This window comes from Neoarius graeffei, chromosome 10 (assembly GCF_027579695.1).
Source record: "Neoarius graeffei isolate fNeoGra1 chromosome 10, fNeoGra1.pri, whole genome shotgun sequence".
NCBI lineage: Eukaryota > Metazoa > Chordata > Actinopteri > Siluriformes > Ariidae > Neoarius > Neoarius graeffei.
In genome coordinates, this window is record NC_083578.1 from 84,110,243 (window position 1) to 84,136,801 (window position 26,559).

The 26,559-nt window shown below is 39.8% G+C and overlaps 1 protein-coding gene across 2 annotated transcripts in view; it reads right to left on the reverse strand.

Annotated features, from left to right (window-relative positions):
• The window catches only part of ccdc120a (coiled-coil domain containing 120a), a 147,665-nt gene that overhangs the window by 8,429 nt on the left and 112,677 nt on the right, over window positions 1-26,559 (reverse strand). For both annotated transcript variants that reach the window (XM_060932442.1, XM_060932443.1), the window contains 4 exons: window positions 18,765-18,881; window positions 18,537-18,666; window positions 12,803-12,859; window positions 1,235-1,376 (listed from right to left, as the gene is read on the reverse strand). In XM_060932442.1, the coding sequence (XP_060788425.1) occupies window positions 1,235-1,376; window positions 12,803-12,859; window positions 18,537-18,666; window positions 18,765-18,881 (446 nt within the window). The remainder of the gene's footprint in view (window positions 1-1,234; window positions 1,377-12,802; window positions 12,860-18,536; window positions 18,667-18,764; window positions 18,882-26,559) is intronic.

A 26,559-nucleotide genomic window follows, 5' to 3' on the forward strand; every position in this document is an offset into this window, starting at 1 on the left:
TGGTCCTGCGTTTCCTTTCCTTCGTATATAACATAACCTCTTTTCTTCTCGCTTTCTTTCCGTTACTGTAGTCAGTCTTTCACGTTTCATTCGCACACTCACGTCTTCCATTTTTCTCTCCCGTTTCAAATTTGTATCCCACAATGCCTTGCATGAACAGGGAAAGCCCATTACGTCATGCATGACGTAGTATCTTGTATTGGGTCATGGTGAAGCAGGAAAAAATAGTGGAGAATTTAGGGCCACATGGCCTTAAATTCATTAACTGTTTTTTTTTTTTTTAAAAAGGAATAAAATTGGAAGTCTGGTGATTCAAATTCAGTAGCTTTTGGTCCACTAAACAAAAATAATTGGATGTTGGGGAAAATTCTTTTTATGACCTCTTCTCATCTCATTATCTGTAGCCGCTTTATCCTGTTTTACAGGGTCGCAGGCAAGCTGGAGCCTATCCCAGCTGACTACGGGCGAAAGGCGGGGTACACCCTGGACAAGTCGCCAGGTCATCACAGGGCTTTTTATGACCTACACTTGAAAAATCTGAAAGGCAGTCTAGCTTTAAACAAATTCAATTCAAAGGACCAGAGAAATAGGCTAATAATGATATGAGCTCAATAATAACAACTAGAAAGGGACTCGGTAGCGCGCATACCTTCATCAAGCCACATATCATCAACATCAAAATCACTTGAAACTAGGATAATATTAAAGCTGTCCATCAAATTTCATCCAAATCCGTTCAATATGAGTTACGTTGGGAAAAGATTTTTAAAAAAAATAAAATAAAAATCCTGGATCCGCATGCATATCTGGATCCTGGATCTACATATATATCTGGAGTTGCATCAAAATCTAATCGATTGTTCCTTGGCCCATGGCTCACATTTCCTCCAAACTTCATCCAAATCCGTTCACTACTTTTTGAGTTATGTTGAGAACAAACAAACAAACAGAGGCAAAAACATAACCTCCTCCAAAACAGTTGGCGTGGGTAATAATAAAACATAAAAACTTGGGATAATGGTGGGTTGTGATATCCAACAAAGTAATAAAAAAATAAAAATTCAGAAAGAAAGAAAGAAAAATCACAAACTTGGTCTGAGAGGCAGGGATTTTACACACAATGTGAAATCAACAAAATTCCTCCATTGTTTTGTTACTGAGGTTAAGGTTAGGGTTAGGAGCAGCTTAGCATTAATTAGCAACGTTAATGTGTGCATTTCTGATTGGTCGATACCTCGCTGAGCTGGACACAGAGTTGCGTCTGGCTTTCATCTCGTAGTAGATCTCGACAGGGGAGAGTTTCCGACAGAACTTGCTATCTGGGCTCCCCGGGACCAGCCGGGGCTGAGAGGAGGACAGACCATCAGAGACCTCCTCTAAAAGAGCCGAAGAGGACGACAGGAGAGAGATATAATGAATCAAAGGTCAGTATTATGAAGTAATGGCTGTCTCCTTCTGGGTTCGATTCAACCACAAGAGCTCATCACCTGCAATTTACCTCTACAGCGCCATCATTTCCCTCATCCTTACACTAGATTACCGAGTCGACCATTTTCATCCATGTGCTAGTTACAGGAGGTGGAACGGCCATTTTGTGCTCCAAAAATCTGGAGCTAATAGTACGACTTCTCAATGATCATCAGGCATGACTTATCTAGTCCCTGTTTTTTTTTTTTTTTTAAATATTTTTATATTACATTTTCTCAAAACGCAAAACACACCGAACTGCTCAGACACGACAGAAAAGGAAAAAAAAAAAAACAGCAGAATGTGGGCATGTGGGTACAGTAAATAGAAAATAATTATGAAGACAGGGCAAGACAGCAAGACAGGGCAGTATCCAGATAGGAATCAATACAGAGCATACAAAACACAGCAAGGCTACAAGGTGCTTGTTAGATAGTGAGCACTTAAAACAAAGTCACAGACAGGCTAGGTTGATCTGGGAAATCCACGAAGCAAGGAAGATGACAGCGTGGGCCCAATATGCTGCAAGTAAGGGTCCCAGACCTTACAGAAAGCATCTATTTTGAAGTGTAGCATGCACGTGATGTATTCACTAGGAATGCAGTCCATAACTACAGAAGCTGAGAGAGGCCCTTCGTATAATCCTTTTTTTTTATTCACCTTGTTATCCCGAGATAACGACATAATTAATTCAGGATCTCGAGAAAACAAAACCGTTATTTCGAGATCTCGAGAAAACAAAACAATTATTCCGTGATCTCGAGAAAACGAAACAATTATTTCATGATCTCGAGTAAACAGCTGAGAAATGGTTCATTCAGGTGCGCCAAGAGACTTGTGATATGCTGACTTTGGGGCTATTTCTCATTCTGTATAGACGCAACTTTGGTCATTAGAATGTCTGGAATAATCGATCACCTAATAAGGCAATATTTTGATCAGGGGTTGACACAGGGAGAGATTGCATCAAGTCTTTTAATAAGGGATAATTTCAAAATTAGTCCGCGGCACCTCCGCAGAAGACTGGCCCGGCTTCGTCTCTACCGACGGAGATACAGCGATCCAGCTGAGATCATGAAATAATTGTTTTGTTTTCTCGAGATCACGGAATAATTGTTTTGTTTTCTCGAGATCTCGAATTAGTTGTGTTGTTTTCTCGAGATCCTGAATTAATTATGTCGTTATCTCGGAATAACGATTTTGTTTTCTCGAGATCTCGAATTAGTTGTGTTGTTTTCTTGACATCCTGAATTAATTATGTCGTTATCTCGGGATAACAAGGTGAATAAAAAAAAAAGATTATATGAAGGGCCTCTCGCGGCTTCCGTACATAATGTTGTGCCATGATTTTTTTGTTGGAGCAACCAGTGTTCGAAATAGATTCTGGTTCAGTGTCAGTGACCCTGGTCACCCAAAACTTAGATAATAAACTTTATGGGAATCAGTTGTTGTTATACCGTAATAATGTGTTATACCATAATAATAAGGTAAATAAACAACGTATAAATCTTAATAACAGTGCAGGCCCAAATAACAGTATAGCCAAGAAATTCTTGAGCGATAATAATAGTACAGGACGGAATAATAGTATAGAGCAGAAATATCTCTTAATGGTTTGTATTTTACCACAGGCTTTGTAATTAATTGCAATAAACTGTTTTAAAATACTTTTTATGTAACGATGCATCTTATCTTTACTTGTTTCAACAAATGGGTTAAAAGCATTTGTTTTCTTTATCGTTGATGTGTTTACTGTCTCGACAAATACGTGTACTAGTCGTGCTATAGCATTTTAATTTCGTAATAAGTCCTGGAGCCTTTGGAAATAGTTTCTGGTGCTGTCTGACTGGCGCGCGAGAGACTACTTAGTAGTGCGACGTCACACAACAGCAACGAGGCAAACTAAAATAAAACGCTGTCTGACTGGCACGAGAGAGACTACTTAGTAACGCGACGTCACACAACAGCGTACAGACCCAAATAAGGGTATAGCTTTGACTCATGTGGGGGTTCAATAAACGTACAGACCCAAATAAGTGCGTATAGCTCAGGGGGGTTTTTTTGTGAAAAAGAATAATCGTACATGTACGGTTATTTGGAACATGAGAGTATACACATCAAAATTTGATGAAGTTATTGAAGTACATGTAAAAGATGGAATAAACTTACCAGTGATTGTTTGCAACACCAGTGAAAGCACATGCACACTGTATGCAGATGCAGGACAGATTAGGGTGAGTGACCCGAGTGACCACTGTGGCCTAATTAATTAGGGCAGGGGTTTTCAAAGTGTGGGAGAGTCCGCCCACCTCGGAGAGCAAATAAACAACAGCGCCCCCTTACAATTTTTGTTGTTGCTATACTTAATGTTCCATTCGTATTTTTAAAAAATGGTTGTTGTACACATTTTTATTTTTTTCTTTTTCACATTTTAAACATCTGTGCTTTTTAAAACATTTTTGTTTTACACATTTTAAACATCTCGTAGCATCGTCAGCTAGCACCTCTTGGCAGACAACACACTGTGGCAGTGGAGCATCTTCAGATCCAGTCCATGAAAATCCAAACTTTAAATAATCGTGGTCATACTTCCTTCTTTTTTCAGTCCCCCCAGGATTTCGCGGGCCTTTTTTGTGATTGTTGCGGGCTAAAATGTCTGATGTTGCGGGGGGTTTTCCAAAAAATTGCGATGAAAGTTGCTGTGTTTTTTTAGGTTTTTGTTGCAATTACATTGCGGGAGGAAGTGAAAGTTGCGATTTTCTCTTTTTGTGATTAAAATTGAGTGACAAGTTATTACTGAAAAACTATTGATTAAAAAAACAGACACTGAGAAATGGTCCTATAAACAACTTTACCAATATAAAAGATTACCAGGACTACAAAAATGCAAAAAATAGGCTTTACTTATCCAAATGCACCTGCTGGTTCAAAAGTTAAAGTGCATAGAACCTCACAGCACAACATGAAGTTACCTTAAAATATAATATAAATGCCTCAGCTTTCATGTAAGAAAAAAAACTATTAATACTAGTACTGTGTGCAGGCAGTCTCTCCTGAAGACCAAATTAAACAATAATTATAAACTAATAAAATAAATGTCTCAGGCTTCATAGAAGAAAAAAAAAACAATTTGAACAGAATCTCACAGTATGATGCTGAAGCTGCCTAAACAATGGAAAATAAAATACCATTTTGGCAAAAATGTTGGCATCCATTAATTTCTTGTATTAAGTAAAAAAAAAAAAGTAAAGTGCACACAGTCCTTCACTGTAAACATAACACACTTTCAGTAACAGAATTTAAGCCTATATAAACACTGACTTGCACATCATGCAATGTTGCCAGATACTGCTGATGTTTTCCAGTCCAAAATATGTTCAAAACCCGCCAAAATGCCCTTGAAACTGCCCAATCTGGCAACACTGTGCGCATGCTGCTTCTCTTGAACATATACACGGAAGTAAGGCGGAAGGTAGTTTGTCGACGTCACCTCAAGACGATGCCAACGATTGGTCAAATTTGCGGGAAAGTTGCGGTGATTGGATATAATTGCAACACCGCCCTGAATTCGCGGGGATTGGTTGAAGTTGCAAATCGCAACATCCTGGAGGCTCTGTTTTTTTGCTTGGCCCAGACTCTGTCTCCTCACTCACTGTAGCTTTAGGTACTAAAAATCGATCCATTTTGTCTCTGGTAAAGGCTAGCTGAAGTTCGCTAAATGTCCGCAATAGTAACTTATTCTGGTTTATTTTTCCTCACGTTGAGTCCCCCCCGAAGAACTCTGGCGCCCCCCCTGGGGGGGGGGGGGGGGGGGGGGGGGGGGGGGGGCAGGCACACTTTGAAAAGCCCTGAATTAGGGAATATCCGAATTAGGGATGTACCAGTTTAGGTTTAAGGAAGGGGACAATGGGTTATGGCTATTACAGTACATTATAAACTTACGCGTAATGCATTTATTATATAGGCTCATGCACAGGTTTTAGAGGGGTCTTTTTGGGACCCACCCTGGTCTTTTAAAATACATCTTTCGAGGGGGCTTGTTTAGCTTTTGGGAGGGTCAAACCCCCCTCATTTCGCACACTGGGAGCAACATTCTTGATCCAGAAGAGTAGAATGTTCTTTCTAGCAGCAAAAGTCAGTATATTGAAAAGTCTCCTGTGTTTACTGTCAGTGATCCGACCATCTGGGAGACCAAGTATCAGGCACATAGGGTCCATCCGTATTGGGACACCAAAGATAGCAGTCAGTTCGTTCACAATACTAGACCAATACCTTTGTAACTTCACACATGACCAGATGCAGTGAGCATAATTACCAGTCTCAGAATTGCATTTCCAACAAAGCGGGGAAATATTAGCGTCCATTTTGTTCTTGACAACAGGTGTTCTATGCGTGCGATGTACAATTCTAAACTGTATGGATTTGGTGCGGTTACACACAGAAATGTTCATGGCCTGAGACCAGACTTCCTGCCAGTCAGCATCATCTATAGCAACGCCTAGATCTTTCTCCCAAGCTTGCTTGATGGTTTGTGAGGTAAGAGGAGAATTAGAGTACAGGGCTCTGTAAAAAACAGGAATGCATTTCTTATTAATCTGTAGAGACAGGGCCTTCTCTACACATGAAGTGGTGTTATTAGTCATTAAGGTGGTGTCTTTAACTATGAAATCTCTAATTTGTACAACCCCGATTCCAAAAAAGTTGGGACAAAGTACAAATTGTAAATAAAAACGGAATGCAATTCCATATTTTATTCAGAATAGAACATAGATGACATATCAAATGTTTAAACTGAGAAAATGTATAATTTAAAGAGAAAAATTAGGTGATTTTAAATTTCATGACAACACCACATCTCAAAAAAGTTGGGACAAGGCCATGTTTACCACTGTGAGACATCCCCTTTTCTCTTTACAACAGTTTGTAAACGTCTGGGGACTGAGGAGACAAGTTGCTCAAGTTTAGGGATAGGAATGTTAACCCATTCTTGTCTAATGTAGGATTCTAGTTGCTCAACTGTCTTAGGTCTTTTTTGTCGTATCTTCCGTTTTACGATGCGCCAAATGTTTTCTATGGGTGAAAGATCTGGACTGCAGGCTGGCCAGTTCAGTACCCGGACCCTTCTTCTACGCAGCCATGATGCTGTAATTGATGCAGTATGTGGTTTGGCATTGTCATGTCGGAAAATGCAAGGTCTTCCCTGAAAGAGACGTCGTCTGGATGGGAGCATATGTTGCTCTAGAACCTGGATATACCTTTCAGCATTGATGGGGTCTTTCCAGATGTGTAAGCTGCCCATGCCACACGCACTAATGCAACCCCATACCATCAGAGATGCAGGCTTCTGAACTGAGCGCTGATAACAACTTGGGTCGTCCTTCTCCTCTTTAGTCTGAATGACACGGCATCCCTGATTTCCATAAAGAACTTCAAATTTTGATTCGTCTGACCACAGAACAGTTTTCCAATTTGCCACAGTCCATTTTAAATGAGCCTTGGCCCAGAGAAGACGTCTGCACTTCTGGATCATGTCTAGATACGGCTTCTTCTTTGAACTATAGAGTTTTAGCTGGCAACGGCGGATGGCACAGTGAATTGTGTTCACAGATAATGTTCTCTGGAAATATTCCTGAGCCCATTTTGTGATTTCCAATACAGAAGCATGCCTGTATGTGATGCAGTGCCGTCTAAGGGGCCGAAGATCACGGGCACCCGGTATGGTTTTCCGGCCTTGACCCTTACGCACAGAGATTCTTCTAGATTCTCTGGATCTTTTGATGATATTATGCACTGTAGATGATGATATGTTCAAACTCTTTGCAATTTTACACTGTTGAACTCCTTTCTGATATTGCTCCACCATTTGTCGGCGCAGAATTAGGGGGATTGGTGATCCTCTTCCCATCTTTACTTCTGAGAGCCGCTGCCACTCCAAGATGCTCTTTTTATACCCAGTCATGTTAATGACCTATTGCCAATTGACCTAATGAGGTGCAATTTGGTCCTCCAGCTGTTCCTTTTTTGTACCTTTAACTTTTCCAGCCTCTTATTGCCCCTGTCCCAACTTTTCTGAGATGTGTTGCTGTCATGAAATTTCAAATGAGCCAATATTTGGCATGAAATTTCAAAATGTCTCACTTTCGACATTTGATATGTTGTCTATGTTCTATTGTGAATACAATATCAGTTTTTGAGATTTGTAAATTATTGCATTCCGTTTTTATTTACAATTTGTACTTTGTCCCAACTTTTTCGGAATCAGGGTTGTAAATATCTGTCGAAGTCACCTTGATTAAATAAACCAAATTGCTGTTGCAACTGCTGAAAGGATAGTAAAATCTGGGCTTTAAATAGATCACCTATTTTCTTCAGCCCTTGGGTGCTCCATACTTTAAAGCCCTGGTCCTTACAGCCTGGCAGGAAGTCCGGGTTATCAAGAATGGGAGTGAGAAGAGATGATAAATGAGCCCGGTCTTCTACAGAGCGAATGGATCTCCAGGCTCTGATGGTACTGAGAGTAATAGGGTTAGAGCAGTGGGTTTTTTTAAACAGATTCAGGATTATTCAAAAACAACAGATTCAACAAGGGACACTTCGACTGAGAGAATTCAATATCATGCCAAATCGAGGCTGGATCACAGTTGTGCCAGCTTGCAATCACCTGCAGGTGTGATGCCAGTTGGTAAAATCTAAGATTTGGTACATCTAACCCTCCATCACAACCTGCCATTTGAAGTTTTGTCATCTTGAGACGGGACTTCCTTTTGCTCCAAATGAAGGAGCTTAGCCAGCCTTCAAGCACCTTAATAACCTTGTTGGATAATAAGATAGGGATCATTTGCAGTGGGTATAGCAGTCTGGGCAGGACGTTCATTTTGATAAGAGCAACCCTACCAAGCCAGGAAAGAGGGAGCGGGGCCCAGCGGTCTAAGTCTGCCCTTATAGCATCCAGGGGGGGTTGGACTTAAACATCTGACCAAAAGTGGGTGTTGCATGCACTCCTAAGTAAATGAAACCGGTGGGAGACCAGCGGAACGGGACGGGCTCAGCCATATCTGGAACACATGTTAATGACCCTAGGGGCATAGCCTCGGATTTTGCAAAGTTAATTTTATATCCCGAAAAGACGCTGAATGATGAAATGACCTTAAAATCAGGCAGGGAACAGAAGTTTGGGGTTGCGATAAATGTATCAAAATGTCATCCGCGTATAAAGTAATTTTGTGTTCCTTTTCACCAACGAAGATACCAGAAATTAAAGTGTTTTGCCTTACTGCTTGGGCCAGCAGCTCAATAGCAATATCAAAGAGCAGGGGGCTGAGGGGGTCGCCCTGCCTATTCCCACGGTGGAGGGGGAAGTTGTCGGATCTCAGCCCATTAGTCAGAATCGCCGCCATCAGAGTATTATACAGAGCCCTAATCCAATTCACAAAATTATCGCCTAGGCCAAATTCCTCCAGAGCGTAGAACAAATACGACCACTCGACCCGGTCGAATGCCTTCTCGGCGTCGAGAGACAGCACGAGGGCCGGGTCCTTGCAGCTCTGGGTTAGTTGGATGATGTTAAGAAGCCTCCTCACATTATCACAGGAGTTCCGGCCTGTGACAAAACCAGTTTGGTCCTCCCTGACAATATGAGGCAGAACCTTCTCTAGGCATAAGGCCAAAATTTTATTTTATTTTTTTAAAGATTTTTTTGGGGCTTTTTTCGCCTTTATTATTGGATAGGACAGTGCAGAGACAGGAAACAAGCAGGAGAGAGAGACGGGGAGGGATCGGGAAACGACCCCGGGCCGGAATCGAACCCGGGTCCCCGGATCCACGGCACGGCGCCCCATCCACCCGAGCCACGACGCCCCCAAGGCCAAAATTTTAGAGAGCAGTTTTTGATAAGAGTTAAGTAGGGCTACCAGCATGTATGAGGCACAGCTATCCGGGCATTTTCCTTTTTTAAGGATGAGAGAAATGTTGGCCTCCCTAAGGGCTTGAGGTAGGATCCCATTTTCAAATGAATGATTGAGCATAGACAGCAGAGGGTCTAAAAGAATACCACTCAACTCCTTATAAAACTCACATCCGAATCCATCTGGCCTGGGGCCTTACTGGACGGCATAGATTTCAAAGCAAGTAGCGCTTCCTCTCTCGTAATTGGGGCATTGAGTTGTAATTTTTGATCATCCATGGCTTTGGGGAGTCTCAAGTCTGCAAAAAACTGACGCACAAGGGTCAGGGCATTGTCAGGCCGCTCGGAACTATATAGGTTGGAATAAAATAATGCCAAGTGTTTATTAATGGTTCTAGTATCGAACGATCTTACACCATTAGTCAGTAAGAGAGACTATATTTTGAGAATCTGCCCTCTTTTGACAAGATTAGCAAGATATCTTCCAGGTTTATCCCCAAACTCGTATAGTTTCTCATTATCTCATCTCATTATCTCTAGCCGCTTTATCCTGTTCTACAGGGTCGCAGGCAAGCTGGAGCCTATCCCAGCTGACTACGGGCGAAAGGCGGGGTACACCCTGGACAAGTCGCCAGGTCATCACAGGGCTGACACATAGACACAGACAACCATTCACACTCACATTCACACCTACGGTCAATTTAGAGTCACCAGTTAACCTAACCTGCATGTCTTTGGACTGTGGGAGAAACCGGAGCACCCGGAGGAAACCCACGCGGACACGGGGAGAACATGCAAACTCCACACAGAAAGGCCCTCGCCGGCCCCGGGGCTCGAACCCAGGACCTTCTTGCTGTGAGGCGACAGCGCTAACCACTACACCACCGTGCCGCCTCGTATAGTTTCTGCCTGGCAAATTTAAAGGACTGTAGTACCTGTTTTTTTTTTAACAGCTATTTACATTACCATATCATTTTATAGTACCTAGAGCTACACTTACTGTACTTATTTATAAATAAACAATCATTAATGAGATACTAAATAATATTGATTTGAGTACTTATTTAAGGAAGCGTATTGCTGCCACACCAGAGAAAATAAAACAGTATCATGTTATAACCTGAAAAGTTTTAGTACATTTTTTTTTAATGCTTCAAGATGTTTTTCATGACATACAAACTTATCACGCTATAACAGGAAACTTTTCTTGCCATTTATCTTATGACATGAAATACTTCGCGTTAAAACGTGATGGAACAATAAAAATTAACATTTCCTGTTATAAGGAGATATTATTACACCATCACCCACCATGTTCCATAACAGCAGAATCGTGCTGGGTCTCAACCCAAGCTTGAAGTAGGACTTAATCAAAATGTTCATACACTCATTCCTCAGTGTATCCGTTCTCCACACACTGTTTCCTCATCAAACACGAGTTTCATATTATAGCCCAACAATATAACAAGCCTCACATTATAACATGAAACGTTTTATAACAATACTTTCACATTCTAACAAGATCAATTGGATATAGAAGTTTCTTGTTATAAGCTGACAGGTTTGCATGTCGTAATGTGAAAAACATCATGTTATAGCAATAACATTTTCATGTTATAAAGCCATACTGATCTGTTTTTTCTTTTTCTGGCATCACTTCTGTTTTATTTTGCTAATTTAGACATTTTTATATTTTTCTGCCATTTTTTTAAAATTACATTTCTGTAAACTGTTAGAGCAACTCTTACTAAGCAAGAACTTTCTTTCTGGGATGAATTCTTAAAATAAAGCGACATTTTAAAACACTAAAAAGTGCCATATATACAGTGTGTATGTGTATTTATTCTATCCACATTCAGGGGATATGAGCAATCGCGCACTCCGATTGGCGACTCTACTACTACGCTGTCAGCTCATATACCGTGAGTAGAGAAAAACAAAATGACAGAGCGTGTTGCTGAATCAACCGAGGACAAAATAAAAACTCTACTTAAAAACAAACAAAACCCCAAAAATTGTTAGCAAGTATTTAAAAGAAACAGAAATAGCTAAAAGAATATAGTTGGGTTTTTTTTTTGTCCCCCCACCAAATCTCCTGTTCCGCACTCCAGCCCAGTTGGTGGCGATAATGCACCTTTAAGTTGGTTTGCCAACCACCAAAAAAACCTTAAAGAAGAAAAAGAAGCCAACGAACACCCCCCCCCCCCCAAAAAAAAAAATAAATAAATAAAAATATGGAATGAAAGTATTTGATGGTAAGAGTGTATCTTTTTTTTATTTTTCAAGAATTATTATTATTATCGCATTTTTCACAAATTGCTCCCGTCATTTCGCCGGTTTGTTTATATTCCAAGCGGAAATGATTTAGTCGGACGCTTTGTGTAAAGTTTTTATTTATCGAATTTGCAAAAAATAAAAATAAAAATGCTCTCCGTTTCTCAAAATCCAGTGACCGTGGATAGAATAAAACAGTTATTCCACTCAATCTGGTCGTACATGGCTTATAGCCAACTCGGTGCTACACGCCTCATCAGTTATCAGCTCATACACGACTCGATTTCGTGGAATAACTGTTAAATAAATTAAATTCCTGATGAGTTTATGATTTTATCCAAAGTGTGACAAATGCCAAAAAAGCCATCATTCATTAATAGATGATAAATTGTAATCGTTAGTAAATTGCTGTGTATTAGAGGGGAAAAAAATTCTTGAAAAATATTCATCTTCAGGATGATAACAGTCATTCCACTTTGCATCAGGCGATATACAGTACCAGTTAAAAGTTTGGACACCCCTTCTAATTCAATGTTTTTTCTTTATTTTTATTCATTAAAAGTCACTTCATGTCTTAAAGTAATGATGGATGTCGTTTCTCTTTACTTAGTCGAGCGGTTCTTGATATAATACTGTATGGATTAGTACAAGTGTGGTGTTGACTACGGCTATTTACTGTGTTTTTATAATTTACTATTTGATGAGTTCAAACACATTAAGACAAGAAACTCATCCACTAATTAACTTTTGACTGTTAATTGAAAACCATTCCAGGTGACGACCTCATGAAGCCGGTGTGCAAAGCGTCATCAAGGTAAACGCTGGATACTTTGAAGAATCTAAAATATGAAATGTATTTTGTTTAAGACTTTTGTTGACCACATAATTCCATACATGTTCCAGATGTTATTTCATAGTTTTGATGTCTTCAGGTTTGTTGTACAATGTAGAAATTAGTCCAAATACAGAAAAACCGATGAATGAATAGAGTAGGGGGTGTACAAACTTTTGACTGGTACTGTATATCAGCTCACTTCAGCATAGGTTATTTTTCTATAATGGCACGCCGCCAAGTATTTTATTCCTTACAAGTCGATCCTGTAACACAGTGCTGAGTGTTAACACGTCACTGAGATCAGTCACATGGCTGAAGCTTACCGTTCTCTTGGCTGGTGGAGTCGGATGTTGAGCTGCTCTCTGACCTCACAGTGTTCTCTGGAAACGCACACACACACACACACTTTATTAAAACCTGTTGGTGATGATTCTCACATGCACTACCCTTCCAGTCAAAAGTTTTTGCTCCCTCTGTATTAATATTTTGGCTTCAAGATAAATGCTGAAAGATTATGATGAGGTGTGAGTGAAATTATTGTATTTTATTTGAAGAAAAAAAAAAGATCTGCTAAGAAAATCTTGAAATCACAAATATATATTTGTCTCCCAGCCAATACTAACACTGTAACTGAAGATAATACAATAACTTAGTCTTATAGTCAAGGCTTCACAGCTTCAGACAAGTGCACTTGCTTTTAATAAAGCATTAATTTAGAGTCCTATATGAGAGAGGACTATTATTATTATATTTATTTTTTGTTTATTTAATTGCCAATAGTGTTTGAGCTGTAATAGAACATAAGAAAGCAGCATGTCTATTGCGTTTACAACAGACCATCCCTGTGTCTGAAATCTCTCCCTACTCACTATATAGGGCACTATATGGTGAGGACGCCATTTTGTAGTGCTGTCCGAAACCTTAGTGAGGATTATTTACACCCTATGTAGTGCACTCAAAGTATCCCACAATGCATCACAAAAAGTAGTGTACAACCGATGGTCACTAACCAAAGCAATATATCCCATCATGCATTGCAGTCACGCTGAAAGAAATCAAATTAAAAAGTCTCAACTCTGATTTAATAAAAGGCAGCGGCAAAGAAGAAAGTATTCAGCCTCGATTTAAAAGAACTGAAAGATGCAGGTGCTTTGTATTGATTAATGTGGGAAATACGCTCAGTATAATATGGATTTATCACAAAAATACATGCATGTACGGTATTTATTATTTTGAAAACCCACCAGCCGGCTGATCTGGCACGTTTTAATTGTGCGACAGTAATGACATAAATACCAGCATGACGGACTAGTGTCCGAAAGCGTTTTTTCATTTCATCACTGAGCTCACTATTTAGTCCTCTACAACCCCGATTCCAAAAAAGTTGGGACGAAGTACAAATTGTAAATAAAAACGGAATGCAATGATGTAGAAGTTTCAAGATTCCATATTTTATTCATTCAGAATAGAACATAGATGACATATCAAATGTTTAAACTGAGAAAATGTATCATTTAAAGAGAAAAATTAGGTGATTTTAAATTTCATGACAACAACACATCTCAAAAAAGTTGGGACAAGGCCAAGTTTACCACTGTGAGACATCCCCTTTTCTCTTTACAACAGTCTGTAAACGTCTGGGGACTGAGGAGACAAGTTGCTCAAGTTTAGGGATAGGAATGTTAACCCATTCTTGTCTAATGTAGGATTCTAGTTGCTCAACTGTCTTAGGTCTTTTTTGTCGTATCTTCCGTTTTATGATGCGCCAAATGTTTTCTATGGGTGAAAGATCTGGACTGCAGGTTGGCCAGTTCAGTACCCGGACCCTTCTTCTACGCAGCCATGATGCTGGAATTGATGCAGTATGTGGTTTGGCATTGTCATGTCGGAAAATGCAAGGTCTTCCCTGAAAGAGACGTCGTCTGGATGGGAGCATATGTTGCTCTAGAACCTGGATATACCTTTCAGCATTGATGGTGTCTTTCCAGATGTGTAAGCTGCCCATGCCACACGCACTAATGCAACCCCATACCATCAGAGATGCAGGCTTCTGAACTGAGCGCTGATAACAACTCGGGTCGTCCTTCTCCTCTTTAGTCCGAATGACACGGCGTCCCTGATTTCCATAAAGAACTTCAAATTTTGATTCATCTGACCACAGAACAGTTTTCCACTTTGCCACAGTCCATTTTAAATGAGCCTTGGCCCAGAGAAGACGTCTGCGCTTCTGGATCATGTCTAGATACGGCTTCTTCTTTGAACTACAGAGTTTTAGCTGGCAACGGTGGATGGCACGGTGAATTGTGTTCACAGATAATGTTCTCTGGAAATATTCCTGAGCCCATTTTATGATTTCCAACACAGAAGCATGCCTGTATGTGATGCAGTGCCGTCTAAGGGCCCGAAGATCACGGGCACCCAGTATGGCTTTCCGGCCTTGACCCTTACGCACAGAGATTCTTCCAGATTCTCTGAATCTTTTGATGATATTATGCACTGTAGATGATGATATGTTCAAACTCTTTGCAATTTTACACTGTCGAACTCCTTTCTGATATTGCTCCACTATTTGTCGGCACAGAATTAGGGGGATTGGTGATCCTCTTCCCATCTTTACTTCTGAGAGCCGCTGCCACTCCAAGATGCTCTTTTTATACCCAGTCATGTTAATGACCTATTGCCAATTGACCTAATGATTTGCAATTTGGTCCTCCAGCTGTTCCTTTTTTGTACCTTTAACTTTTCCAGCCTCTTATTGCCCCTGTCCCAACTTTTCTGAGATGTGTTGCTGTCATGAAATTTCAAATGAGCCAATATTTGGCATGAAATTTCAAAATGTCTCACTTTCGACATTTGATATGTTGTCTATGTTCTATTGTGAATACAATATCAGTTTTTGAGATTTGTAAAATTATTGCATTTCGTTTTTATTTACAATTTGTACTTTGTCCCAACTTTTTTGGAATCGGGGTTGTATATAGTAATTCCCTATGTAGGGAGTAGTGAACGAGTGAGCGATTTCAGACACAGGGCAAGTGTTGTGTGACTGTATTATGGATGTGTGTATATACTGTAGTGTCAGTGTATATATATATATATATATAAAAAATTGGCTACTCTACTACTAGGATATATCAGCTCATATACCGTGAGTAGAGAAAAACAGAATGGTGGAGTGTGTTGCTGAACCAACTGAGGATGAAATAAAAACTCTACTCATAAACAAACTCCCCAAAATTATCAAGTATTTAAAAGAAACAGAAATATCTAAAATAATAGATAGGTTTTTTTTGTTTGTCTCCCCCAAATCTCCTGTTCCACGCTCCAGCCCAGTCGGTGGCGATAATGCACCTTTAAGTTGGTTTACCAACCGCCAAAATACCCTAAAGAAGAAGAAAACCCCAAAAAAATGTGCAAAAAAAGGCAACAAAATATAGAATAAAAAAGTATTTAAAAGTAACGTCTCTTTTTTTTTTCTTTTTCAAGAATTGTAGAATTTTCCACAAATTGCTCCTGTCATTTCGCCGGTTTGTTTACATTTGAAGCGGAAATGATTTTGTCAGATGTTTTGCATAAAGTTTTTATTTAGCGAATTTGCAAAAAATAAAAATGCTCCATTTCTCAAAATCCAGTGAATGTGGATAGAATAAAACAGTTATTCCACTCAATCTTGTCGTAGATGGATTATAGCCGACTCGGTGCCATGCACTGCTCTGGGTGTGTGTGTGTGTGTGTGTGTGTGTTCATTGCTCACGTGTGCACATGTGTGTGTTCAGGGTTAAATGCAGAGGAGGAATTTCACTGTGTGCTTAAGTCTGTGCTTGAGTGTATAAATAAAGTGACAAATGAGTGACAAATAAAGTCTGTTTCTTCTATGACTCAATTTCGTGGAATAACTATATATATATAAAATTTGAGAGAGAGAGAGAGAGAGGGAGGGAGAGAGAGAGAGAGAGAGAGAGAGAGAGAGAGACACTGTGTTCCACATTAATAATGAAAGGAAACAACCCAGTCTAATAAACTTCCTTCACCCCTTGTAATGTCTCGCTTATCTAAGGTGAACTTTTTTTATCCCCCCGGTGCGTGTGTGTGTGTGTGTAAAGGAAATTAATTTCACAGCACACACACACTTCCATATGTTCCCACGCTCCACAGTTGGAACCCCTACCTGTGATGCTAATATGGTGTAAAGTGGTATATTTAACTTGAGCTGGGAGCCTTCCCTCTCTCCCTCCTTCTCTCTCTCACACACACACACACACACACACACACACACACACACACACACACACAGTGTGTGTAAACCATACAGCGACTTTGCGGAGCTGTTTACATGCTTGAAAAAGGTCAAAGAAAAAACAACAACAATAGATCTGAGGCTTTGCATGATCTTATAACACTCGCTAAGGTTCCTGTTATGTTTCTGCTAAATTCCACATTGTTCAGAAGAAAGACATAGAGATAAAGTTTAATAATTGACCTTAAGCCTGAGACTTTCTTATACAACCGTACAAATATGTGAGCTGCATATAAAAGGAAATATATATATAATTATCTACATCACTACACTGTTGAATTCTGGCTTCTGATTGGTCAGAAGGCGGCAATTCATTTCCGATTAATACGTTATCGTTTCTATAGTAACAACTTCCACAGGGATTTGTAATAGCAGATGCTCCACATAACAGATTTTTTAAAAATGTATATAACGGTACAGTTTTCTGCAAGGAGACATTTATTATTTAGCATTTAAGTTAGAAGTCTCGAGCAACAGCATTCGTCAACAGCCGCAGTCAGGTAATGTTGTGGACATCACACAACATTAAACGCAAGTATAAAAAGTCATTCTTTAATCAATAATAAATAGTAATAATTGACAAACTGCTGTATGTACAAGGAATAATTAACAGCTATTCCACGAAATCAAGTTTGCTATAAGCCATGTACGACGAGATTGAGTGGAATAACGGTTTTATTCGATCCACATTCACTGGATTTTGAGAAAACAGAGAGTATTTTTATTTTTTACAAATTCGATAAATAAAAAACTTGATACAAAACGTCCGACAAAATCATTTCCACTTAGAATGGAAACAAACCGGTGAAAAGACAGTAGCAATTTCTGGAAAATGCTATAATAATAATTCTTGGGGGGAAAAAAAAAAATTCTTACTATCAAATAATTTTATTCCATATTTTGTTGCTTTTTTTAATTTCAGGTTTCGTTTTCGACTAGAGTTTTTATTTCGTCCTCGGTTAGTTCAGCAACACACACTGCCATTTTGTTTTTCTTTACTCACAGTATATGAGCTGATAGCCGAGTAGTAGAGTAGCCAATCAGAGCACGCGATTGCTCATATCCAGCGAATGCGGATAGAATAGTTAACAATTATTCGCCAAAGGTGAAATGAATATCAAGGAATAATAACTTTGACTTCGTCTCAGTTTTTCTTCACTGAGCTTGAGGTGGAGAATTGTTTTAGTATAAATACACAGGTGATTAATTTAAAAAAAAATAAATAATTTTAAAAAAATATTTTATTTCAATCTTCAAAAGCAGCATGCAAATGTAACAACGGTGCGGCGCAGACTTGTGTCATTTATCTACGCCGAGTCAGGTAAAATACTTTTGTTTTCAAATCGATAAAATAAAAATCACAATTAATTTCACCTTACCTTTGAATAGTTTTAGACCAAACTTCGTAGCATCTTTAGTGCTTTTAGGAACAGCGTTTTCTTTCACCATTTGTAATTCTTCCTCACTTACGGTGACGACGCGATCGGCCGCCATTTTGCCGAGTCGCTCGAGGTGATTATCGAGAAATAGTCCGAATTTCTCAACCAATCGGCACGTGGTTTCCTATAAATCACCTCTGTATTTATACTAAACACGGTTATTGGAAAATAATCAACTTCAGAGTGGTAACAGTAACTCTGCTTGGTATCACACCACCCTGTTACTGATTATTTTATACTCTACAATAACACACCCCAAGTGTTATTCCTTACTCATTCATTATAAGCCATGCATTGCTGTAACCACTTCTTTCATCTCACCTGTGTGACATCCCCTGTGAACCGTCGTCCTCTTTCCGTGAGCAAGCTGTTGCTCCACTTCTATGTGCCTGCGGAGGGCGCCACTGAACAGAGTCGACTTTTTCGATTTGCGCTGAGACGCATCTTCCTCCTAAATCGCAAGACAATCCACAAGCGTATTAAGGAAACATGCAAGAACCTGTACAAATCTTTGTAATAACATCCTGTGGAATCCCCCCACACACACACCTCGCTTTTTAAATTGTTCTTGGAGCCGGAGCGGGCTGAACCAACTCTTCTCCGCACGTGAGGAGGGTTTTCTCCTGCTTCTAAAGGAAACTCGCTGGGAAGCTCACCGGTCAATTCCTGCAACATGAGCCAATATTACAATGCAAAGGAACAGTTTGGCATTAAAGTGCATATCACAGGTAAATTCAGGAGCAAGATCAATGTAATTCTCCTATTTTACATTAAACTTTGGTCAAATATGTGTCACATTTTGCATTTTGTGCAATTTTTTTATCTTGCGCAATACCAGAAAAATTCAGTTGAAATCAAGCCATTTGAGGCGAATTGGTCCGCCTCTGAAAAAACTTGGCATTTGGATTTCCCGGGAAACACGGGCGCAGATAGAGGGTGGGACGGGTGGGATTCGTCCCACCCAGATTTAAATTCACCTCGTTCGGTCCCCCCCACTTATAGGGAGGAAAAAACGTCTATGCTGTCTTTCTTTGCATAAGGCAAACCTCACGGAAAAATCAAAACACTAATTACCATTCGGTTTATTGAGGTGCACAGCAGTACATACATAGTTGCAACAACTCACATAAAACAAAACAAAGACTGATATTCGGTTGGTTGAGCTGCGCAGACTGCACAGGTTGCGAGCTCAAGCTTGGTTGCTATGGTTACCCACAACAAGTTTGACAGGGATATCGGGGACAGCTCCTAGTTCAGGACCCCAACACGGCATGATGAAGGGTGCCAAACCGAAAAGGCAGAAAACGATTGCATCGTTTTTTTCAAAAAAAAACCAACGACTGTAAGTAAACTGCGCCTTACTTTATCACATCACCTTGCAATTTTTTGATAGTCTGTTCAAAGTAATGTCGTAGTGAAAGTAAAATCGTACAGAGTAGAGATGCCTTTCTGGTAGCCTCCTTCTTTCAGTGGTAGCCTGTAGATACAGTGCTCAGAAGGCAGTTTTAATGTTTAATCTGGCGTTCCCTGCCATAATTTCAGCGAGCATATTGTTTCATAAGGAAACTTTGCGAAGAGTTGTTGACTGACTGCCGCTCACGCAACACACAGGCATGGTTAGAAAGTCAACACATGTTGACAACACATGTTGGGGGTGGGGGTTGGTTTGCTGGCAGCTTTGTCCCCCCCAGTTCAAAAAACGTATCTGCGCCCCTGCCAGGAAACATTGATTTTCGTGACATCGCGTGCAGGACACCTCCTTCTGAATCCTACATCAGCGCTGGTTTGTTTATGAGAAAACGACCTGGTGGTTTTTTGCAAATTTCTTCAACGTTATCGCGTAATTATTAAAATGGTTAACAGATGTATCGTAGGAGGGTGTAGCAACACCAATCTTGATGGCATTAGTACTCATCGCTTCCCAAAAGACCGGACAATGAGAGAGAAGTGGCAGCGCTTGGTCTACACAGGCTGTGCACTGAAACCGTGCAAAGCTCTTGCAGCCTGCTGGCGCTTCCGCAGGTGACGTTACGAATCTGGCTCCAGACTCCCTTGGGATTTTTCCAGACGCGTTTTTTTTTTTTTTTTTTGCTGCTGTAGACAGATGGCCTTGTGCAAAATTACCCTTCGGGATGAGTGTGTAAAGGGACATACTTTCATATAAAAAAAAATCCGAAATTGGTCCAGAATATGCACTTTAAAGTAAACAGGTTCTGGTGTAAATATTCTACTTAACACATACATAATTGAGCAGCTAAAATGTCTAGAACGTCATAAAAGCTTCTTTAAACGTGGCTAACAAGTAAAGAAAGTCCGTCTTGCCTTAAATATTTTACACGGATACACACCCAAATCTTTAAATACTACCCGCTTCAAAATAATAATACCAAGCTACAGAATCTCATTTCATAAAACATCAAGGAAAGTACATGGTACGGTTTGGAGACAGTGGCACTGACAAAAAGACAGGAGGCTGAAGTGGAGGTAGAGGAGATGATGTTGAGATTTGCATTGGGAGTGACAAAGTTAGACAGGATTAGAAACAAGAAGGTATATTAGAAGGACAGGACATTTATGGTAGGACGGCTTGGAGACAAAGTAAGAGAGGGGAGATTGAGATGGTTTGGACACATACAGAGGAGAGATCCAGGGTATATTGGCAAAAGAACACTGGAGATGGAGTTGCCAGGTAGAAGGAAAAGACCAAAGATGAGATTTATTGATGTGGTGAACGAAGACATGAGGACGGTTGGTGCGACAGAAAAAGTTACGGAGGACAGGAGGGACATTGCTTGCTGTGGTGACACCTAACAGGAACAACCAAAAGAAGAAGAACCCTATTTGGCTGCTGATTTGATTTTAAAGGCTTCGCTTCAAACTTCAATAAAAGTAACCTATTAATAATTTCAACATCAATCTAAAAACAACATTAATAAAAATTTATTCTGTGACAGGAATGTTCAGGAATTAAAAGCTCTATGGCTCCAATACGTACAGTAGTAACAACATTATTGTACACATTTAAATAATTACTCAAACTTCTGAATAGTTCGATTATGTTCTTTATGATCTTTATAAATCTATCCTGAGGCGTCCTTGGGATTTTATTTACAGTTAAAGTGGTTCCTGGCTGGAAAAAATGCTTGAGAACAGAGCATGTCTTGTATGCTAGCTAACTAGCTTAACCAAGTAAGCAAATTAAAAGAAACTGTAATAGTCATGGTAGGCTATATTTTGACAGAATTGTCTATTCATGAATGAATTTCCCAGAATGTATGTCTGAAAGTCTAGTTTTAACCTGAAACAGCAAACACGAAGTGGTTCAGGTCAGGAGAACAGTGTTGCTAGTCAAGCGAATAGCTAGCTAATCCCTAACGCTAACATTGTTTTATGTGGGTAACGTAAAGGTATAGGAACAGCGGAAACAAGCCCAAAGTATCGAGAAGATCAACATTTACCTCAGATATGCTGATACAATTTAAATGAAAAGCTTCTTTACAGCTAAAAATCATACTGTTAATATTGCAATTAGCGTCAACAACAAAGCTAACTAGCTTAACCAAGTTAGCAAATTAAAAGAAACTGCGATAGTCATGGTAGGCTATATTTTGACAGAATTTATTCATGAATGACTTTCCCAGAATGCGTGCGTGAAAGTCTAGTTTTAACCCCTTGGCTGCCACCCATAATTAATTGTAATGTAGGACAAAAATAGGTCAAAATTGGGATATTTTGATAATCTTTCTCTAACTTGTTCAGAACTTTATATTTTTAATATTTGTATATAAAAATCTCAAAAAACACTGTTGTAGAGTAAAAATAACTTTAGTAGTCAAAAACAACAGACAACGGGTCTTGTCAGTGAGAACCTGTCCATAAACATGAATTACTAGTAATTGAAAACACAATGTACACCAAGTAACTGGGTACCATTTTTACGATGGTCTTTGGTATGACCCAACTGTGAATAGAACTCGCGATCTCCCGACTGAGAAGCGGACACGCTAACCACTAGGCCAACTCGCTGTAATGTGCCACTGTGAAGTAAATGTGCCATGTAAGGTACACTACCGTTCAAAAGTTTGGGGTCACTTTGAAATGTCCTTATTTTTGAAAGAAAAGCACTGTTCTTTTCAATGAAGATCACTTTAAACTAATCAGAAATCCACTCTATACATTGCTAATGTGGTAAATGACTATTCTAGCTGCAAATGTGTGGTTTTTGGTGCAATATCTCCATAGGTGTATAGAGGCCCATTTCCAGCAACTCTCACTCCAGTGTTCTAATGGTACAATGTGTTTGCTCATTGCCTCAGAAGGCTAATGGATGATTAGAAAACCCTTGTACAATCATGTTAGCACAGCTGAAAACAGTTGAGCTCTTTAGAGAAGCTATAAAACTGACCTTCCTTTGAGCAGATTGAGTTTCTGGAGCATCGCATTTGTGGGGTCGATTAAATGCTCAAAATGGCCAGAAAAATGTCTTGACTATATTTTCTATTCGTTTTACAACTTATGGTGGTAAATAAAAGTGTGACTTTTCATGGAAAACACAAAATTGTCTGGGTGACCCCAAACTTTTGAACGGTAGTGTACATAAAAGGAGGTGTTTATGACGAGTAGCGTACGTCATAAGGCACAGCGGTAAAAGATTTCATGACGTACGTGACTCGTCCGAGGGCATTGAAGGCGTTAACCTGAAAAAGCAAACACAAAAGTGGTTCAGGTCAGGAGAACAGTGTTGCTAATCAAGTGAATAGCTAGCTAATCCCTAACGCTAACATTGTTTTATGTGGGTAACGTAAAGGTATAGGAACAGCGGAAACAAGCCCAAAGTATTGAGAAGATCAACATTTACCTCAGATATGCTGATACAATTTAAATGAAAAGCTTCTTTACAGCTAAAAATCATACTGTTATTATTGCAATTAGCATCAACAACAAAGCTAACTAGCTTAACCAAGTTAGCAAATTAAAAGAAACCGCGATAGTCATGGTAGGCTATATTTTGACAGAATTTATTCATGAATGAGTTTCCCAGAATACGTGCGTGAAAGTCTAGTTTTAACCCCTTGGCTGCCACCCATAATTAATTGTAATGTAGGACAAAAATAGGTCAAAATTGGGATATTTTGATAATCTTTCTCTAACTTGTTCAGAACTTTATATTTTTAATATATGTATATAAAAATCTCAAAAAAAACACTGTTGTAGAGTAAAAATAACTTTAGTAGTCAAAAACAACAGACAACGGGTCTTGTCAATGAGAACCTGTCCATAAACATGAATTACTAGTAATTGAAAACACAATGTACACCAAGTAACTGGGTACCATTTTTACGATGGTCTTTGGTATGACCCAACTGTGAATAGAACTCGCGATCTCCCGATTGAGAAGCGGACACGCTAACCACTAGGCCAACTCGCTGTAATGTGCCACTGTGAAGTAAATGTGCCATGTAAGGTACACTACCGTTCAAAAGTTTGGGGTCACTTTGAAATGTCCTTATTTCTGAAAGAAAAGCACTGCTCTTTTCAATGAAGATCACTTTAAACTAATCAGAAATCCACTCTATACATTGCTAATGTGGTAAATGACTATTCTAGCTGCAAACGTCTGGGTTTTGGTGCAATATCTCCATAGGTGTATAGAGGCCCATTTCCAGCAACTCTCACTCCAGTGTTCTAATGGTACAATGTGTTTGCTCATTGCCTCAGGCTACGTTTACACTAGACCGTATCTGTCTCGTTTTCTTCGCGGATGCACTGTCCGTTTACATTAACCCCCCTGGAAAAGCGGGGAAACGGGAATCCGCCAGCGTCCACGTATTCAATCTAGATCGTATCAGCTCCGGTGCTGTGTAAACATTCAGAATACGCTGTGCTGAGCTCTAGCTGGCGTCTCATTGGACAACGTCACTGTGACATCCACCTTCCTGATTCGCTGGCGTTGGTCATGTGACGCGACTGCTGAAAAACGGCGCGGACTTCCGCCTTGTATCACCTTTCATTAAAGAGTATAAAAGTATGAAAATACTGCAAATACTGATGCAAATACTGCCCACTGTGTAGTTATGATTGTCTTTAGGCTTGCCATCCTTCCACTTGCAAGTAATAAGTGATATGCGCTGGGATCACACACACAGCGGCTCAGTCCCGAATCGTGGCTTGTTCACTTCACTCGCGCACTCTGTGAGCTGCGCAGGGCCGGAGTGCGCACCCTCCAGAGGGCACTCGCTGTTCAGGGTGGAGTGATTTGGAGCGCAGGATGCCTGCGGAGCCGAGCGTATCCGCGTATTGGTGTTGCTGTGTGCACGGCTAACGGTTTTAGTGTAAACGCGAATCATTTTAAGAACGTTAATCTGATGATCCGCTGATTCGACGTAATGTAAACGTAGCCTCAGAAGGCTAATGGATGATTAGAAAACCCTTGTACAATCATGTTAGCACAGCTGAAAACAGTTGAGCTCTTTAGAGAAGCTATAAAACTGACCTTCCTTTGAGCAGATTGAGTTTCTGGAGCATCGCATTTGTGGGGTCGATTAAATGCTCAAAATGGCCAGAAAAATGTCTTGACTATATTTTCTATTCGTTTTACAACTTATGGTGGTAAATAAAAGTGTGACTTTTCATGGAAAACACAAAATTGTCTGGGTGACCCCAAACTTTTGAACGGTAGTGTACATAAAAGGAGGTGTTTATGACAAGTAGCGTACGTCATAAGGCACAGCGGTAAAAGATTTCATGACGTACGTGACTCGTCCGAGGGCATTGAAGGGGTTAACCTGAAAAAGCAAACACAAAAGTGGTTCAGGTCAGGAGAACAGCATTCCTAATCAAGCGAATAGCTAGCTAATCCCTAACGCTAACATTGTTTTATGTGGGTAATGTAAAGGCATAGGAACAGAGGAAACAAGCCCAAAGTATTGAGAAGATCAACATTTACCTCAGATATGCTGATACAATTTAAATGAAAAGCTTCTTTACAGCTAAAAATCATACTGTTATTATTGCAATTAGCGTCAACAACAAAGCTAACTTTCAGCCATATTGTTGGACAATATGAAAGCCATTGAGGAAATCCCTGAATGCACTGCAGTAGGTTATTGACCCCTAAGGGGAACAGCCAGAAGATGATGACGCAAAGTACATATCTTCATATTTCATACTGCATATTTAACTAATTGCTATAGAGTTATGTGTCTTATATTGTCAGAGCATCGAAGTGCATCACAGCACTTAAAACATATTGTTCCCTGACATTTACTTAAACACAGCTCTAGACCAAATGAAAACATTTGCTTTGCAAAAGGTCAATAAAGGAGTCGTGGCTTTTCTTTTCCTCGTTGTTGAACCTACTTGCATGCCAGGCAAATACAAATCAAAATTTCCAGGACACAAAATTTGCTTGTCCCATTCACCCGGGCTACTCGAGGTCCGATCAGAGAGCGATCATGAAGCTGACACAGGAAGTGCACATAAAAGTCGTTTTTACATCGTAGAATTATTAACTGACCAAATGAATCGAAAAACGAGAGCGTCGATGACGGCGTAGCTCGCGCCGGCCCCGTCTAGTCCAGAAGGGACGATCTAAAGTGGGCCATCTTGCACGATAAATGTTGCAAGCTATATATCGAAGCTATATCCACCCTAGGAATACCAACCTATTTCATACATGTCAACCTTTGGTCAATCAAACCTGTATAACCAACCTCCAAAATCCGTATTTCCCTTATAAAATTCGTATAAAGACGCAAATTAAAATAGTTTACCTAAAATTTGAATGATAATTAATGATGTATCCCAGTTACTTTTTATTCAATATTAATAACAATAAACCTTCAGAATGAATACAAAGCTCCAATGTTTGACAAAAACACAGTGTTATCAGCGTAGTTACGAAGGAAATACTTCGTTGTTTGGAGACAGGTTTCACCGAGCGGCTATTATGCGCGAGACTTCATATTAGCCACAAAGTCAGAAAAATCTGTTCGTAAAATTACGTTATAATGACCAAATACAATGAAAAGTATTTTTCCAGTCTCACCTGTGAAAGGTAATCCCATGTGATCTCGTTTGGACGGTAAACCTGTTGGTACAGTTAAACGCAGCACATGAATGAAGCATCTTTATTCTCGGCTACTGTCTAGACGCTATACCAGAGACGGTTGAAGAATCTCCACTTTGCCACATCCAATATGGCGGCGAGGACGACGTGTGATTCTACGCAGAAGGCGGCGTCTACGTTTATATGTCTATGACTTCACGGTTGGCGGGATTCTCGCAATGCGGTGTGCGCATGATCAAAAGTGGAACGAAGTCTCGCTACCACAAGATAACGCGC